The sequence below is a fragment of the Aedes albopictus genome, chromosome 3, assembly GCF_035046485.1.
Source record: "Aedes albopictus strain Foshan chromosome 3, AalbF5, whole genome shotgun sequence".
Taxonomy (NCBI): Eukaryota; Metazoa; Arthropoda; class Insecta; order Diptera; family Culicidae; genus Aedes; species Aedes albopictus.
Window position 1 is genome coordinate 36,506,839 of NC_085138.1, and position 19,087 is coordinate 36,525,925.

The following is a 19,087-nucleotide window of genomic DNA, read 5'->3' on the forward strand; positions in this document are numbered from 1 at the left end:
ATCCACAACGATACTAGCCTGTCCGACATGGACAAGTTCACATATCTACGCACATCTCTCACCGGAGATGCACTCCAAGAGATTGCATCAATTGATATTTCCTCCGCCAATTACGCTATTGCGTGGGAAGCATTAGAGAACGTCTTCGAGAACAAGAAGCTTTTGGTGATGACGCACCTAGATTCTTTGTTCGCTCTCGAACCACTTCGCCAAGAAAGTTTCGAGACGTTGAGCAAGCTCGTCAATGGGTTTGAAAAGAACCTCCAGATGCTCACCAAGATCGGTGAAGACACAGATGGTTGGAGTACGCTACTGCAGTACATGCTCTGCAAGCGTCTGCATCCTACAACATTAAGACAATGGGAATCGCATTACAACTCCAAGGAAGTTCCAGTGTACAAAGACTTGGTCAAGTTCCTGAAGAGTCACTGTTCGGTGTTGCAGTCCATCACCCCTGGAAAACAGTTCCAACCTGAAGTAAGGAAGCCTGTTCGTCCATCGATAAGCCATACTGGAGTACAACCGTCAAGTTCCTGTCCATTCTGCGGAGAGTCAGCACATTCCGCCTTTAAGTGTACCAAATTTTCGAATCTGCGGATTTCGGAGAGGGTCGATGCCGTGAAGAAACATTCGCTTTGTTTGAATTGCCTGTCATCAGGACACATCGCGCGATTCTGCACCAGAGGATCGTGCTTCCACTGTGGTCAACGTCACCACTCGTTGCTTCACGCGAACTCATCGACCACCGCGAATCCGTCTAACAAATCTGGACAGTCAAATGGGAATCCACCGATGAAGAAGCCACAAGGACAGAACACGCAACCACCACAAGCTAAGCCAATACCAAACGGTCACTCAACACACACTCAGCCTACACAAGGTGGACGCACAGATCCACAAACTCCCACAAATGCAAGTAATGCTCAATCACACATTTCCGCCACAGACTGCCCCAGTTCAGTCGGAACCCGCTCGTTGAGCCACAACCTCCACCCAACCAACGAATTCGATTCGCTAGTTGGGTGAAGTGACAGCAGCACAAGGGGCGTACGCATTGTTTTTTTTAATCATGTTTAGGTTGGAAGCAAAAAGGAATTTTTTTCAATTTGTTTTACATTTAGAGCAAAACTGATACGTTTTGCAAGATACATATATGACCAATGCGAGAAATAATTATTTTCACCCATTTTCAGTCGGTGAAGTGAAAATATAGATGTTTATGAATCCACCCGGACCAAAAGCAAGCACAAAACACTTTCAATGATCGACAAAATAAGGATTGCCGATGTTTTGCATTTGTTTCGAAGTAATTGTACATATTCTTTTTTTTTTAAGAAATATGAAATAGAAATTCTTCTCGATTATCAGTAAAGTTTAAAAAACCAAAAACTCATTAGCTCGCCCCTCGGAATTATAGATTGGTTGTCATTTTCAGTTTGACATTGAATTATGACATCCAGGTACTTTTTAGTTGGCTGACAGCCCAACTAACGGGGCCCCAACTAAAAAGCCACCCAACTATTAAGCCCCCAACCAGCGAGTCATGACTGTACAAGTTACCACACTGCACCTCTTGCAACAACACGACACGTTTCACACACTGTTTTGCTCTCTACCGCTGTCGTAAATCTTTACGATCAGTTCGGTAATTCTTTGCTCGCTCATGCATTGCTGGACTCTGGGTCCCAGCGATGCTACATGTCTGAAGCCATTTCGCAAAAGCTTAAGTTCAAGCGAATTCGTGAACACTTACCGATTGCTGGAATTGGTGGGTCGCGAACTGCTTCCACTCAAGCAGTGTTCGCTGAGGTTCATTCGCTTGTCACTAAGTACGTGACGAATCTCAAATTCCACGTGCTGCCGCAAGTAACAGTCGATCTTCCAACGCGAAGCATCGATATTCGATCCTGGAACGTGCCGAAGGAGCTAGTGTTGGCTGATCCGACATTCAACGAATCCGAAAAAGTTGACCTGATAATTGGAGCTGAAGTGTACCTGGAGCTGATGATCGCCGAGCGTCAAATCAAACTAGAAGATTCCGGTCCAATTCTGCAGAACACCCTGCTGGGCTGGATTGTTTCCGGAGGCATTCCGGACGAGTCTGCATCTTTACCCGCGGTATCAGCATGCGCAACCGAGAAAATTGAAGAAGGATTGGCACGTTTCTTTGAGCTGGAATCGTGTCGCACTACCAGCACGCTGTCATTGGAGGAGTCAGCGTGTGAAACACATTTCGAGAACACGACGAAGAGGGATTCTAGTGGCCGATTCGTCGTCCAACTACCGAAGAAGCAGTTCTTGATTGATCGCCTAGGGGACACTCAAGCTATTGCCACTCGTCGCTTCATGGCACTGGAGCGAAGATTGGATACTGATCCTACCGTGAAGAAGATGTACATCGAGTTTATCGACGAGTATCTTCGCATGCAACACATGCGAGAGACTTCACCACGAGAGTTGATCACTTTTCCAGTCACGTACTTCTTGCCGCACCATGCGGTACTTAAGCCCGACAGCACGACCACCAAACTGCGCGTCGTATTTGATGCCTCGTGTGCAAGTACATCTGGAGTTTCGCTAAACGAAGCTCTGATGGTGGGTCCTGTAGTCCAGGAGGACCTCACTTCGATTACACTACGCTTTCGTCTTCGAAAATTCGCAATGACGGCTGACATCGAGAAGATGTACAGGATGATTAAGATGCACCCTATGGACCACTCGCTTCAATGCATTTTGTGGCGAGAAGACTCAACCAAGCCGATTCGATTCTTCGTACTGACGACCGTCACGTATGGGACGTCTTCGGCGCCGTACTTGGCAACACGCTGCCTGAGAAAGCTGGCAGAAGATGAAAGGGTTAAGTTTCCTGTCGCCGCAAACACGATAATCTACGAGTTCTACGTGGACGATATGCTGAAGAGCGTCGACAGCGTTGAAGAGGCGATTCAGCTGTCTAAGGACCTGATTCACGTTCTGGGCACAGCTGGACTCACTTTGAGAAAATGGAGTTCAAATTCTCGGGAACTTTTGGATCAAATTCCACCCTATCTGCGGGACGATCGCTCGTCTTTGGACCTCGAACTCTCAAACCCCACCGTTAAGACCCTTGGAATCAAATGGGAACCCCGATCGGACATTTTTCGGTTCACTGTGCCTCAGTGGAACCCCGCTATTGAGATCACTAAGAGGATCATCCTGTCTGATTTCGCGAAGCTCTTCGACCCACTAGGCCTGGTTGGACCTAGTTTAGTTCCAGCCAAGATATTTCTCCAGGATCTTTGGAGAACAAAGTGTTCCTGGAACGATACTTTGCCAGACGAGTTTCAATCCTGGTGGAGAGAATTCAGAGAAAGTTTGCAGAACCTGATTCATCTTCAAGTTCCTCGTTGGGTTGCTTTTGGAAGTGACACAATATCTGCTGAACTCCATATGTTCTGTGATGCGTCCATGAAAGCGTATGGTGCCTGCATCTATCTGCGGTGCACTTCGTTCGACGGTACGGTCACATCAGCACTACTTACAGCAAAGTCTCGAGTGGCTCCGCTCGAAGATCTGGAGAGGAAGCGGAAACAAACATCTATTCCTCGCCTAGAGTTGTCGTCAGCACTCACCGGTGCGCATTTGTTTGAGAAGGTCATCCAAAGCCTCAAGATTACGGCACAACCGTACTTTTGGACAGACTCTATGATCGTTAAGTGCTGGATCGCTGCTGCTCCGTCACGCTGGAACATGTTCGTTGCCAACAGAGTGTCCGAGATACAGCACATCACCCGTGGAGGCATCTGGAACCATATCGCTGGGCTGGAAAACCCAGCGGACGTTTTGTCTAGAGGAATGACTCCAGATCAACTGAAGGACTACGAACTGTGGTGGCAAGGACCACCATGGCTGTGCTTGGACAACTCTTCATGGCCGAAAACCGCTACAATCAACCTGGAGGATTTGGATTCTTCACTACTCGAAGAAAGAACAACAGTGACGGTCCCAGCTCAAGTTGTCGAACCCAACCCGATCTTCGGTCTACGCTCGTCACTTCAGGATTTAGTTCGAATCCTCTCTCTCGTTCGAAGATTCGCTCATAATTGCCGAAGTCCTGATGATCGAAGATTAGGACTTCTGACGCATGAAGAACGGTCAGAGACAATGCGTCAACTACTAATCATAGCGCAACAAGAAACCTTCCCAGAAGATCTAGTAGCGCTACGCAAAACTGGTGAAGTGAAACCCACATCGCGATTAAGAAAACTAGCTCCACACCTAGTGAACGGAATCATCCTGGTCGGCGGCCGGCTGCGGAACGCCAACATTTCGGTCGGACGGAAGCATCCCGTCATTCTTGATAATCACCATCCATTATCGCTTCTTATCGCCGCTCACTACCACCTGAAGAACCTGCACGCTGGACAACAACTACTAATCGCCAGCATGCGAGAGAAGTACTGGCCATTATCAGCACGTAATCTGGCCCGCAAGGTCATACATCGTTGCATCAAATGCTTTCGGGCACGACCGACGGCTCACGAACAACTCATGGCGGACTTACCAGCAGAACGTGTCACTCCGGCTCCACCTTTTCTGCGCACTGGGGTGGACTACTGCGGTCCGTTCTACATTCAATATCCATATCGCAAGGGTGGTCCTATTAAGTGCTTCGTCGCTGTGTTTGTATGCCTTGCTGTAAAAGCTGTCCATTTGGAGGTCGTTGGAGACCTCACAACTCAAGCTTTTGTCGCCGCACTGAGAAGGTTCGTCTCTCGCCGAGGTCGGCCTGAAATACTCATGTGCGATAACGCCACGAACTTCGTCGGAGCTCGGCGTGAGTTGGATGAGCTTCGCAAACTATTCAACAACCAAGAATTCGTGAAGGGGGTGTCCGAGGAAACTTCCTGGGAGAACATCAACTTCAAATTCATCCCGGCGAAGTCACCCAACTTTGGTGGCCTGTGGGAGGCTGCCGTAAAGTCGATGAAGGAACATCTTAAGCGTACCCTAGGCAACACAGTTCTCGTATCGGATGAAATGGCCACTCTAGTGGTACAAATTGAAGCGTGCCTCAACTCAAGGCCTCTCACTCCGCTCTCTAACGATGCGGATGACTTGGAGTTCCTTACTCCCGGTCATTTTCTTGTGGGAAGGCCTCTCACAGCGATACCAGAACCGTCATTGCAAGACCTAAATGAATCGAGACTTTCAAAGTGGCAGCGTGTGCAGTATTTCCTCCAACGAATTTGGAATCGTTGGTCTACTCAGTACTTGTCGAACCTGCACACCCGTACAAAGTGGACCAGGCAACGGAACAATCTTTTCGTCGGCACTATGGTACTGCTATCCGAGGACAACGTACCACCTCTCAAATGGCGACTGGGTCGGGTCACTGAGATTCACCCAGGGAAGGACGGCAACATCCGTGTCGTCAAAGTTCGCACGAAGGATGGAGACTTTCTTCGAGCGATCTCTAAAGTGTGTGTCCTGCCAATACAGGACAACGAAGCAACGTCAACACCAACTCTCGAGGAGGATTGATTCCTTCTCCATCGAGCGCCCTCCGGCGCTGCGGAGGCCTTCGGGTCTCCGCGTCCCAGTTAAGTCTTTGTTTTTCAAATTATAGTCAAAAAGCTCAGAGAATGTTTGTCCTCCATAGCCAAGTTCGTCGACGGCGGCCGGAGCCGCCCATCCGATTTCGTGAAGCTCCGTTTGCCAACCTCCAATGATGTCCACGTAACCCAGATGCCCCTCGGTTCAATCTCAACTCAGTTCCTGTTCATGTCATTCTATGAAGTTGTTGCGTCAAGTATTCTGTGGGGGTTTAGGAATCCCCACACAAAGTTACGTGTCTTGCATGTTGTTCATCTTTTCGTGCAATCAAACACCCTTCCGTTTGATCAGCAGGGTACCGTACCGAAGTCCATCGTTTGGTGCAAGCAGCTTCAACCGACAATTCGCACTGTTCTAAGCGAACCTGGGATGGCTGCTAGCAGGAATTCCTTCGACACACCCTCAACCCTGGAGATGCAGCGATGCCAGAAGAAAAGTCAACGGAATCGTCGGTGACGCTTCGGCGTCTGCGGAGGCGGACGGCCTCCGCAAACCAGGGAAGTCGTTATCATTTTCATTTTTCCAGTTAAAAAATCGCCTCTCATCTCATTCATAGCACTTCATTGAAGAATCCCTCAACCGAGGTCGACTGGGTTCCCACCGAAGACGAGTACTGGAGGAACTCGTGGACAAGCCTTACAAATGGACGATGCTACACAGGCCGTGTGAGCGAATTCGTGCGTAAAGGAAGGACGAGGTGACGAGACGAGAGTGAACTTCATCAGCATCAGTGAATCCCATCAACCCAAGACACCGCAAGCAGATTATCGGTCCCGTTCGACGTTGCTGTAGTGATTGAAAGTGTAGATAGTAACCCATATGCTTATCCTATAGCACTAGACATTAAGTTAGTTAAGAGTTTTGTTTTGAAATTTGGTCATTTCAAGGCGGCCGGTATGTTTGCGCCAAATATCGATTGTAAAATTTTGATCACTACTGTACAAATTCTAATCGACTGACCAACACGACAAAGTCAATTAGGTAGCTAGTGTCCGAGCAATATTGATAGCAGTTATAGTTGTACCGTTCTATCAAACACAAATTATCAGTCTGTTGCACATTTCTAGGTCGTATCGATCGCCTCACGATCGTCGATAGAGCCGACCGCAGGTAGAAAACCGATGTCCAGAAAACATCGCACGCGGTCAGCAGCCACTCTGTCACAGTGTACATAGTTAGTCAGAAATAAACCACCAAGTGATACAGTCCATTTTTCGATACATCAAATCGAGTGTTTGCATAGTGAACTATTGTGAACAAATTTAAGCACCAATAAAACTAACTATCTCCGTCAAAGTTACTCCGCGAGTTCAATTCTTTTAAGCGCGATTATCCGACGATTCCTGAACCAGTGATTAATTGTACAAACGAACACCATTGATAATTAGTTTCATTATTTTCAATTAGAAACAAGTTGAACAATAATTCAATTTTTGTTTTCCAAGTAAAACCACCACATTCTCTTGGTGGAACTATACTAGGGTCACAGAGAACAGACGTCCAAGCTCATGTAGTGCTATTGTGTAAAGCATTGCAACGGTTGTTTTGAAATAACTGGGAATGTGGCCATTACGTGGCGCTGTCAAATTTCGAATCGGGGTACAAATTTGCCGTTGTTTTACCTTTTGGCGCTAGTGTCACCAAGTGTGCACCCTAGTATAGTTCCACCAAGAGAATGTTGTGGTTTAACTTGGAAAACAAAAATTAAATTATTGTTCAACTTGTTTCTAATTGAAAATATTGAAACAAATTATCAATGGGTTGCTCAAATTTTGTAGCTGGATTAATGAAATAATCATAAACATCTTGTTATTTGAGCAAATACAGCTCAGAATCTGGGTAGGAAAATTTAAAGGTGCGCTAGTGAAATATTTCTTTAGAAAACGCCATCATGGTGTCGAAACAAGTTTTTGAGTGGGAAAGTCACCGTCGATGTCGCTACTGAGCTTGTTTTTTTCTTTACACAAGATTTTCAAGCAATTTTGTTCGAGCATGTTCGTCTGTTCTCTGTGCTAGGGTGCACACTTGGTGACACTTGCGCCAAAAGGTAAAACAACGGCAAATTTGTACCCCGATTCGAAATTTGAAAGCGCCGCGTAATGGCCACATTCCCAGTTATTTCAAAACAACCGTTGCAATGCTTTACACAATAGCACTACATGAGCTTGGACGTCTGTTCTCTGTGACTGAGGATACTGCAACTCTGAAAATCATACGAACAGAAGAATCATTCGAGCTGAGTTTCGTAATGTCGGGGGTGTATTGGATGTGTTTTTTTGGATCGCTAACTTTTTTTTCTTTTCGCGCGTTTTCCATTTAACACAGAGAACAGACGTCTATCTTCGCTTTCTGCCTTGTGTAAAACTTTGTAACTGTCATATCAGTGTATGTGGTTATGCTTCCGTTGCGCGGCGCTAGCGTCCCATCACTTACATTGTTGTGTTGTCAAATTTATTTCCAGTGCTCGTCGTTTTTGGCCGTTTGGCGCTCGTGTCGCTTTGTGGGCTAGTGTATTTTAACGATGAACACTGCCATCGTGGGGTGAAATCGACTTTATAAGTGGGGCAGTCTCCGTTGGTGGCGTTGAAGTACACTTAAATCCTTTACACACGATTTCAACGTATTTTTGTTCGAGCTTAAATGTCTGTTCTCTGTGGATTAATTAACAAGCAACGTGATTCATACGATGGCAGAGGCATTACAGACCAACCTAAGTTACGTAATGCATATAGTAAAAACTGACGTTGAGTTGACTGTATGCGTTCTTCATATTTTTTAGTATAAGGCGACCAAACAACACAACAGTATTCTAAAATTGAACGTACATAAGAAATATAAAGTGTTTTGAGTGTATAAGGATCTTGAAAATGATAGCTAAAACGTTTTATAAAATTAAGCATGTTGCCTGCTCTATGAGTAATTGCATTATAACACAGAGAACAGACATTTAAGCTCGAACAAAAATACGTTGAAATCGTGTGTAAAGGATTTAAGTGTACTTCAACGCCACCAACGGAGACTGCCCCACTTATAAAGTCGATTTCACCCCACGATGGCAGTGTTCATCGTTAAAATACACTAGCCCACAAAGCGACACGAGCGCCAAACGGCCAAAAACGGCGAGCACTGGAAATAAATTTGACAACACAACAATGTAAGTGATGGGACGCTAGCGCCGCGCAACGGAAGCATAACCACATACACTGATATGACAGTTACAAAGTTTTACACAAGGCAGAAAGCGAAGATAGACGTCTGTTCTCTGTGATTATAATGATCCACAAATGTCAGTTTGGAGTCTAAAACAATCCCTAGATCTTTTATTTTCTCACAACGTGTAACATATTCGCTTCCTAATACTACTGGATAACTTGGTATGAAAAACTTTTATTTCATTCTGGAAAACTATGTAGACATCGTCATTATTGATCTCCAAGAATAGCTTCATATCATCCGCGTATATAAGAATCCTCAATTTATTTTAAACAAAAGAAATGTCATTAACATATGAAATAAAAAGAAGAGGACCTAAATGTGAGCCTTGGGGTACTCCCGAAGTAACCTGAATTGGATTAGATTTTTGATCTTTGAATTTTACTATTTGCTGACGATCAGTTAAATATGACTTAATCCAGGTAAGAAGACTTATTTCAATTCCCATTTTTTCAAGCTTGTGAATCAACATAGGAATGTCAAGTTTATCGAAAGCTTTACTAAAGTCAGTGTAGAGTGCCTCAACATGATTGCCGTTATCCATTACATTCAATGAGTAATTTACAAATTAAAAAAGCCGTGTTGAGCATTTGTTATCCGATTTTTTATTTGGCCAAACATAGTTTTATTAATGATTGACTCGAAAAGTTTTGGAATACATGAAATAATTGCAATGCCACGATAGTTGCAGACATCAGATTTTTCGCCTGACTTATATGTAAATTGGTATTAGGAAGGATTTTTTCCATTCCCTGGGAAAAACACCAGAATCGAGTGACATATTAAATAACCAAAATAAAGGAGTTGTGAGCTCGATTGCTAAATTTTTCATAAATACTGGTGGAATTCCATCTGGTCCTGGCCCTTTATTGCCGTCTAAATCCTTAAGACCTAGCAAAATGTCTTGAACATTAATATGGCTAACACCAACATCTCTCGAAAATTCAGAAAAATGTGAAAAATACGCGAAATCACGATCATTGTCTGAAAAATTTGAATACGTTTCTTGGAAAAAAGCTGCAAAAAGATTGCAAATTTCTTCTGAATTATTTCCTTCTTTTTCATCTAATGTCATTTTTGATGGAAAGCTACATGATTTTAGTTTAGTCTTGACGTAATTGAAGAAGTTCTTAAGACATGATTTGATTTCATTTTCTGTTTTTAGATTGTACTCAGTAAAGGCTGTAGAAATAGCAACATTAAGTTGATCACATATATCCAAATATTTCATCAAATTGGCATGATTTTCATTAATTCTGTAAGCTTTATGTGCTTTTTGCTTACGATTTTTAAGATTAAAATGATTTCCCTATTGAACCAAATAGGATTCTTCGAATCGAAACTTCTACGCTTCCTAATAACCGGGATTTTCTCCTGAATAATTTCCCGTAACAACTTATAAAAAACTTCAACAGCAGTTTCAATATTCTGTTGATTTTTTAAGACAGATTGCCAATTTGCTTTATTTAGTTTTTGTCTGATATTAGAATAATTTGCTCTGCTGTAATCGAAAACATTTTTGTAAACACTTTCATCGGGAAAGTGATTTTTATGCAGAAACACAGAAAACTCGATTGCTGTGTGAAAAACCTCGTTTTTCCACAAAGGCACTAACGACTCATTTACGCAAAAGTCTTCATGAATTAGAAGAATCAGGAGAAAGAAGATTGGTGTTCCGCGTTTGTCGGAAGTTTGAAGACAATGCGGCTACACAAGGAAAAGTGCCAAAACCGTTGGGCAGTAGGCAAACATCCGATGGCTGACGCTGTCGTTCGCTGGCGTTCCAGGGCATTTTTTTCCGAAAATTCCAGCCCAGCGTTGACGACGAATTTCAAAATGGGTGAGATTGTTCCTTTTATATCTACATACTCCGATTTATTCGTTAGTTAGGAGTAATTAATCGATGAATTTTTCAGCGCAATTCGACTTTTGGTTTCAATTAAAGCGACCGATTTTAACATATTAAGATACAAATTTAACGCATAACTAAATCATACTGAATTCCTGACCATTCCTGTACCAAAATCCAATATCCTTTCTATTTTCGAGGGCGCCGGTGAGTCGCTGGCATCTCGATGAATAGTTATCCCTTCCCTACGATCCTTTCCCATCCACATAACGAGTTTCTTATCGTTTCAGAGAGCGAGCAATGGCGCTTAAGCCTAGGCTTGTTAGCCAGGACACAGTGTAAATGCCTGTGCCCCATCCCGGAACCCAAAAGGCCCATGGAGTGACAACATTTCTTAGCTATGTCACTCCCAACGTTGGTATTTAAATATACCAAAACGCTTTCACTAACTCCAACACATCTACACAATATACTTACACAATCTGAATCTTGTCGCATCACTCGCTTATAGTGATTCCCAAATCACCCCATTCCAAATACCCAACTCCATGACACCTATGGGAGTGTCGGTGAGTCGCTGACCTCTTGTAAAGTAGGTGTCATATCATCACATCCTTCCCTATCCTCGTAACGGAGAAGATGGGCGTGGCCGGCAATGGAAGTTCTCATGTCTTTTTTACTTCAACCTCTGATTGGATAGCTGTTCCTTCCCAAATAGCATTCCATAAGCAATTAGAATAGAAGTATTGAAGTTTTAACATGAAAACTTTCAGTATGCAATCTACGAATTACTCCGTTACCACGCAACGCAACGCAACGCAACGCAAATTTACGCAAAAGTCTTCATGAATGTTTGTCAATAAAAAATCTAGATAACAATTTCTCCTGTTTTTAACATGATTGATTTGATTAAGACCTAGGCATGCAAACTTCTCAAAAATGAATTGTAATGTTTCATTCTCCCCTATGACTGGTAGAAGGATACTCTCATTTTCGAAATCTAGAATGAAATCGACACTGTTCTGATTAAAATCACCGTAAAGGTGTACTTTATATTCGGGAGGAAGTTTAGATAGGATTTCCTCCGCTGCATGGAAGAAGACTTAGTATGTAGATTTACAAGCTTGATCTGGGGGAAAGTAAAGTGTTGCAAAAATATGAATATCACCATTAAAATTCGCTTTAACCCACACATGTTCGAATTCTCTGAATTTGGGTAGACAATGATTTCGGAATTAAAATTGGAGGAGATAGCAACGATTTTTTCTGTGTCAAGTTTAAATCGCGATCACTACGGAAAACATTATAGTTACTACCAAAAATTTCTTCACTTTTAACGCTGTCATTCCAACTTGTTTCGGTTCCTAAAATAACCAAAAATGAAGAGCTTAAAATATTTTTATGAATTTCGCTCATTTTTGAAGCGCTTTTCATGCGATTAAAATTTTGACAATAAATTAAGATTTCTGTAACTGAAGAAATTAATGGTAATACGCTATTCACGTTGACGGTAAATTGTCATAATTAAAACTAGTTACCTCTCTTTGCTGAAGAGAAGTGCTCAAGTCCAGTTCGGCTTCACCGAGTTCTAGTGTAGGATCGTTGTCAACCTTCGAAGGTTCCGTCAGTTCCATTATTGTGAATAATAAAACCAGTCATTTGTTAATAATATTTATCATGTAATGAATGGTAATTTTTTTATCCGGGTAGGGCTATCGTAAGCCTCGGAGTGTGGGTTCAATTCCTGCTCCAGTCGCACAGTGGGACGAATTCAAAAAAAGTGGGACATTGGGTTTTGCGGCAAAACTATTGGTTATAGCCATTTGGTGTCTTCGGAGAAGTTTCATAGTTTTTTAAGTACTTTTTAGAGGTGTAACATTTTTTAGGTTAAGGGGGTAATACACCAAGATAGAAAACATATTTTTTCAATTAGTGGTCCAAATCGAATGACCTCTATTAAAACATTGTAGATTAAGCCATTTTGAGAAACTTTGTCGAAGACGGAAACATTCTATCTCCAAAGTTATGAGCACCAATATAAGCATAAAGTGTAACACTTAAGCACACACTAGCTTGTAACCGTTTGGTTACAAATTGTTGATTTTTGTTTTTAAAATGTTGTATTTGTCGGACCCTTCACGTTTCTCGTGTAATAACAGTAGAGTACCACAGTAGTGAAAGGGTCAAGTACCGCTGCAAATTTGTTGCCTGCTACCAATCTTTCGACATGGCTGAAGCAATGAGCGGCAATGGAAAAGGTAGAATGACGGAATGGGAGAAAAGTAATTTGTAGCGGCCATTGCCTAAATTTGGCCTCTTAAAATAACTCAGGCGTCCGTGTGCTGTAGACGTGTTTTCTAAAAGTGCAGTGATTTGAAAGTTGAAAACGAGCACCCCCCCCCCCCCCCCTTTCCCTTGGCAGGAGCTAAGTGGATGCTTGGGAGAAAAACCCAGCTCAGGTAATGAAAATATCCTGTACTGTTCTTTGGAACATTTTGTAATGTGTTTGCGTCCAATAGGACCTCTTTTGTTTGGACCTCAAAAAGGTCTACCGTCCAGCACACGGCTCGGCCCGTGGAACCGGGAACGGTTCCCGTGCCTAAACGTTAAGGAGCTTTCCCCTCTCGGCCGTCTAAGGTGGTTAGTCCACGGCCGGCCGATTGCGTCCAAGAGGGAAGACGCCTGCACCCCCCCCCCCCCCCCCCCAGCAACGCCCGCTGGCCCGTCGGCCGAGTACCGGCCCGAAGAACCGCTCGCCTTGCCATCCGGCGAGATTTCCGGCCGCACAGCTGGACAGGAGTCGCTGTGTCGGCCAACGAACCCAGCACCATCAACGCAGCGGTATGTACCGGTACCACCGTTAGATATAGGACACACTTAACAAATTAACACTCAAATTATACACAGAACAACACGCACACGCCTCAACTAGGATTTTTAATAAAAATATGTAAGAAAAGTGAAGGATTTGTGTTGTAGTTTTTGTATCGCGAAAGTGCCCTTGATTACCCAGTAGCTAGCCGACCCTGGGATTGCCGGAGTCTCTTGTGTCCGGAGTCGGCCCGGCACTGTAGTATTGACCGATAAGTTTCACTTGGCACCCAGCCAAAAGTCCGCGAAAGGTAATCAAGGGACCGAAGTAGTGTACAAAAATCTAACGATTTTGCCGACGGGACGTGGCAGGGATACGTGCTTGCACGTATGTCTCCCCTCATGCGCGATCTGCCACTTTAGGTGATAAAACTGTGATTAATCGAAGCTTTTGCTTCAAAAGAGGTCCTGAGCGCATCACGGACACATTTACAATCGATAGTCGTTTTTTCCGTACTAAAATTCGTTGATGTTGGTAAATTTTGTGTTTCGTGAACCGTTTATGCATTGTCCAAACATAGATCATAATTGAACTTTACTTTACCTACTTGTCCAATCAATCCTGACAACAATAGCCCACTATTTATTTTAACATGTTTGTTTTGATCCGTCCCATTGTTTTATGATTTTATTTTTACCCATCCACAACACATCTCCGATTCTCATACAATGACACGCAAGCGGCGAGCAAAGGCTAAGGCCAATTATAAATTAATTGATTGGCAGCCGACGACGTACGATGCGGACGAGTCGGACTTGGAGGACTCTTTCGAAATGCCTCGTCCGTTGCTCTCGACGCATCCTAACTACCCGCTAGAGGAGTTAGAGCTGGACCTCGAAGAGACTTTGCATACCATACGGGAGCAAAGGACTTCGGGGGTGATGATGCCAGCAGACGTCTTAAAAGTTAAACGAATAATCTACCTGTTTATGCGTGACATGAACATCGTCACTTGCGATGTTAACTCTCGTTATTTGCCCCCCAGCGCGACATGCGAATATTGGGCGCCGGAATCAGAGCCAGAGGAAGAGATCGAGTTGATCATCCCTAGTTCCGATTCCGATGATTCTGAAATGTCCTTTAGCGAGCCCGAATCTGATTCGGAAGACCAACTTCAGGTCGAAAAGGGAACGAAAAGGAGCCCTGTGTCACGCTTCTCTTCTGGTTATTTCTCTCCCGATTATGACACCAGTAAGTCGGTGCTTCCTTCATTCAAATTTCCCCGAGACTTACCTGGTGAAGCTTTCCATTCTTTAAACTCACAATCGTCGAACCCCGAATCCCTACGAAAGCAGATCCGGTCGTTCAAGATCCGGAAAAAGGCCAACCTAAATCTTCGAGCGGAACCTACGGCCAAAGAACTGTGCAGCGAACCTACTTCGATTTTGGAAATCTACTCTTCATTGAATATTCCCCGTTCCGGACGCACACCTGGAACCCCCCAAAAGGTCTTTTCATTCAATAAAAAGAAAAACAAATGCCACTAAGATTTCAAAACTTTATTCAGTTGCTTCTTTCCACTTCACTTCAATTTTCTTCGGCAGTTTGCCATAAATCCGGATAGCCGCGGGAGTATTGTTTTTTCCCCAGATGCCGGCGGCAAACATCGCTGAAGTGGAGTGATCTGGAAAGAGAGAGAATGAACCGTTTTTAACAATTAAATAACACCGAAGGACTATGGAATTGTTAGTCGATTGTGTTAGTTGTTATGAGAATCGTTAGCTGTTAGTTCTGGTTAAGTCGGACCGACGGATGAAAGACTCCGATCGGTCGTAAGAAAGGCTAACATGCGTGTGAAATTAGATCCAACTTACCTTGATTTATTACGGGAATCCATACCAGCCCTGGCAGGACCGGGGGAGAGTTGCGAGGGGTAAACGAAGTTGCCTTCGCCTTCCTCCACCTGTGGAGCGGTTGGGAGGGGATCGCCCACTGATTAAATTGGCCAGAATCTAAAATCAATACCAACCAAATTAGATGGTTTGGTCATTTTATTGTGTACACTTTACTTACCTGATGTCGTCTTGCAGCAGCAAGATGGTCATCATGGTTGTCCCGGGACTTTATGGGTGGCAATGGACCAATCTTCCCGAGCAAAGATTGCCGTCACATTGGCCAAAAAACCCAACTATGAATGAGTTTCATTCACCTAAAAGAAAACACATACATCCGAAGATCAGTCTTCGACATGTTTCATCAATAAACGTACGTACTACTCACCACAAATACACGAAAAAGGCCACTTTCTCACTTTATCACTTCAAGTTGAATTCCAACTGCACAGCATAAAGTAAACAACAACATAACGAACAATACACGCTCATTGAAAACTACTCTAAAGTGAGTAGAATTCCACTCACTTCATTACAAAGTGCATCAGCTCAAAAGAGAGTAAAGCGGATTCACTCTCTTTAGAGTAATCATTGATTTTGTTGAAAGAGAGTAGTATTTACTCACTTATATTTTTTTGCAAAACTAGCGAAAGTGAGTAGATAAATAGTCCTCGAGATGGTTTTTGGAATTGTTATTCATTTTTAAATAATTAAAAATTAAGTTGAGCAAAAATCTTGTCTACTTTTTATTCTACATAGTATTTATTATATACAATACAACATTATAATAAAGTTATAGAATCACTTTAAAGTTCCTTTGGTCTTTGATGATGCTTTGGATTGGGTGTTCAGTTGCCTCATTTGAAGTGGCTGATTCATGCAAGCTATGTGCGGATGTACCGCACTTGATCAGCCTAATCTTCACCGTTGTTAGTCATAAACTGAAAGTAGAAAACAGATGATCATTACAACTCATTAAAAACTTAACACAAATTACTTTTACCCTTACGAATAAGCATTGTTGCCGAAGGAAATGAACCTCCCAGAAGTGTTGTTTCAGCTCCGCCGCTCCGCCGGCGACAACAGTTTTACATGTCTTCAAATGGCTTTTTTCAAGTCTCACCTGTTGGATGCCGGATCGTGATCTATTTCAGCGTCTATTTCAGAATTTTGGTCGGGTTTCATCTTGGCACACAAGAATCTCCTGCAACTAGTTTTTTTTTTCACATCACAACGGCTAGTGAGTTTTTCGTAGAAAAAACGCCTTACTCAAAAGTGAGTAAAGCAAAGATCTGATGTGACAGAGTAGTTAACAACTCACTTTGACAAATGCATGTTACTCACCTTCGACAGATTTAGCAAAAGTTTGAAAGTGAGTATAATTTACTCACTTGAGAGTAGTTTTCAACGAGCGTGATAGAGATGCTGTGTCAGTTCACTTTGACAGATTCATGACATTTCGCAAACTGTCACTGTCACTGTTGCGTCAAACAGTTTGCCCGCCGGCGAATCAATCCCGCCAGGGGATTCGGCCGTGCGGAATGTGATCTAAAGTGTTGTACATCTTTTGTAAATAGGGTTGTAAAATTGTTTTTTCGATGCGCATCAATGTAAATTGTTAATAAATGTTGTCTACCCATGATACGGGATATTTTAAAAGATTATATATTTTTTTGTGTACATATTTTGCATGTTTTAATTTATTTCGTTTTCCGATTTTAAAATGTTTATTGTGCACGTACGGAAGTATTATTTTAGCTTGTTTTATTATTTATATTTTGAATTTGTTGTAAAGTTTAATTATGATACCGCGCGATAGTATTTAGCAGTTTTTAATATGTTGTTGTTTGTAGTTTTGTAAATATTTTAAAATGTTTGTTGTACATCCACGAACCGATGGCGGCCGAAGATGACTTGAGAGAGTGAATTGAAAAAAAAAATGCAAAATCTCTTCGTGCTTTCGCATTTTTTTCATCGGGGTGGTGGATAGTGTAACCGTTTGGTTACAAATTGTTGATTTTTGTTTTTAAAATGTTGTATTTGTCGGACCCTTCACGTTTCTCGTGTAATAACAGTAGAGTACCACAGTAGTGAAAGGGTCAAGTACCGCTGCAAATTTGTTGCCTGCTACCAATCTTTCGACATGGCTGAAGCAATGAGCGGCAATGGAAAAGGTAGAATGACGGAATGGGAGAAAAGTAATTTGTAGCGGCCATTGCCTAAATTTGGCCTCTTAAAATAACTCAGGCGTCCGTGTGCTGTAGACGTGTTTTCTAAAAGTGCAGTGATTTGAAAGTTGAAAACGAGCACCCCCCCCCCCCCCCCCCTTTCCCTTGGCAGGAGCTAAGTGGATGCTTGGGAGAAAAACCCAGCTCAGGTAATGAAAATATCCTGTACTGTTCTTTGGAACATTTTGTAATGTGTTTGCGTCCAATAGGACCTCTTTTGTTTGGACCTCAAAAAGGTCTACCGTCCAGCACACGGCTCGGCCCGTGGAACCGGGAACGGTTCCCGTGCCTAAACGTTAAGGAGCTTTCCCCTCTCGGCCGTCTAAGGTGGTTAGTCCACGGCCGGCCGATTGCGTCCAAGAGGGAAGACGCCTGCACCCCCCCCCCCCCCCCAGCAACGCCCGCTGGCCCGTCGGCCGAGTACCGGCCCGAAGAACCGCTCGCCTTGCCATCCGGCGAGATTTCCGGCCGCACAGCTGGACAGGAGTCGCTGTGTCGGCCAACGAACCCAGCACCATCAACGCAGCGGTATGTACCGGTACCACCGTTAGATATAGGACACACTTAACAAATTAACACTCAAATTATACACAGAACAACACGCACACGCCACAACTAGGATTTTTAATAAAAATATGTAAGAAAAGTGAAGGATTTGTGTTGTAGTTTTTGTATCGCGAAAGCCCTTGATTACCCAGTAGCTAGCCGACCCTGGGATTGCCGGAGAGTCTCTTGTGTCTTGAGTCGGCCCGGCACTGATAGTTTATCGATTAGTTTCAAGCTTAAAAACTGTTTTTTTCGACATAACTTTCTTGTTTCAATTTTCTTGGGTTTACAGTGTTCAGCAAAGTTGCAGACACTGTAAAAATGCATATCTTTTCTGAAGACTGCAGAGTTCTATCTCACCATTCAAAGGTAGTACGGTCATTTTTAACTTTTTTAGTACAATTTTAGTTCATAATCACTCATACACTATCGAAGCACATAAGAAACATGACGGGATCGCGTGGTATTCTTAATATTTGTTCAAATTGAAAAGAACCTCTTTAAATCGGGGTTTTCAGTGAAACTTTCTTGATATTTTTTTTAATATATATATAGAAAATACACAATAAATTATATTCTATGTTAAATTTTGAAGAGAGCGCAATACTGTCTTCCACAAAAGTATATAGTTTTGAAGTCTCTACAACTTTGTAGAACATCAAACATATTAAAAAAAAAACAAGAAAGTTACACTGAAAAACCCGATTTAAAGAGGTTCTTTTCAATTTGAAAAAATATTAATAATACCACGCGATCCCGTCCCGTCCCGTATAAGTGTTCAGTCTGTGCAGCCTCTGGCTTAAGACGGTGTGAATTGTTTTATTCTGTGCACGGCCTGGCTCCCAATATCATCTTTTGCTGAATCTATCTGCTGTAACCTATGCCGGTCAATAGATTTGAGACCACTCGCTAACATTTTTATCACTGAAGCTTTATCAGCTGCATGTCATCT

General features: G+C 43.0%; 2 protein-coding genes across 2 annotated transcripts in view; both read left to right on the plus strand.

Moving 5' to 3' along the window:
* LOC115254570 (uncharacterized) overlaps positions 1–19,087 on the plus strand; it is a 47,962-nt gene that overhangs the window by 16,898 nt on the left and 11,977 nt on the right. The window lies entirely within an intron of this gene.
* LOC134291435 (uncharacterized) lies at positions 13,353–15,480 on the plus strand. The gene has a single exon (XM_062859167.1). It carries the CDS (start codon positions 14,198–14,200, stop codon positions 15,014–15,016), a length of 819 nt encoding a protein of 272 aa, XP_062715151.1. The 5' UTR covers positions 13,353–14,197; the 3' UTR covers positions 15,017–15,480.

What these genes read in the sequence shown, in the direction of transcription:
- LOC134291435 (XM_062859167.1), top strand. Translation starts at nt 14,198, where the DNA reads ATGACACGCAAGCGGCGAGCAAAGGCTAAGGCCAATTATAAATTAATT.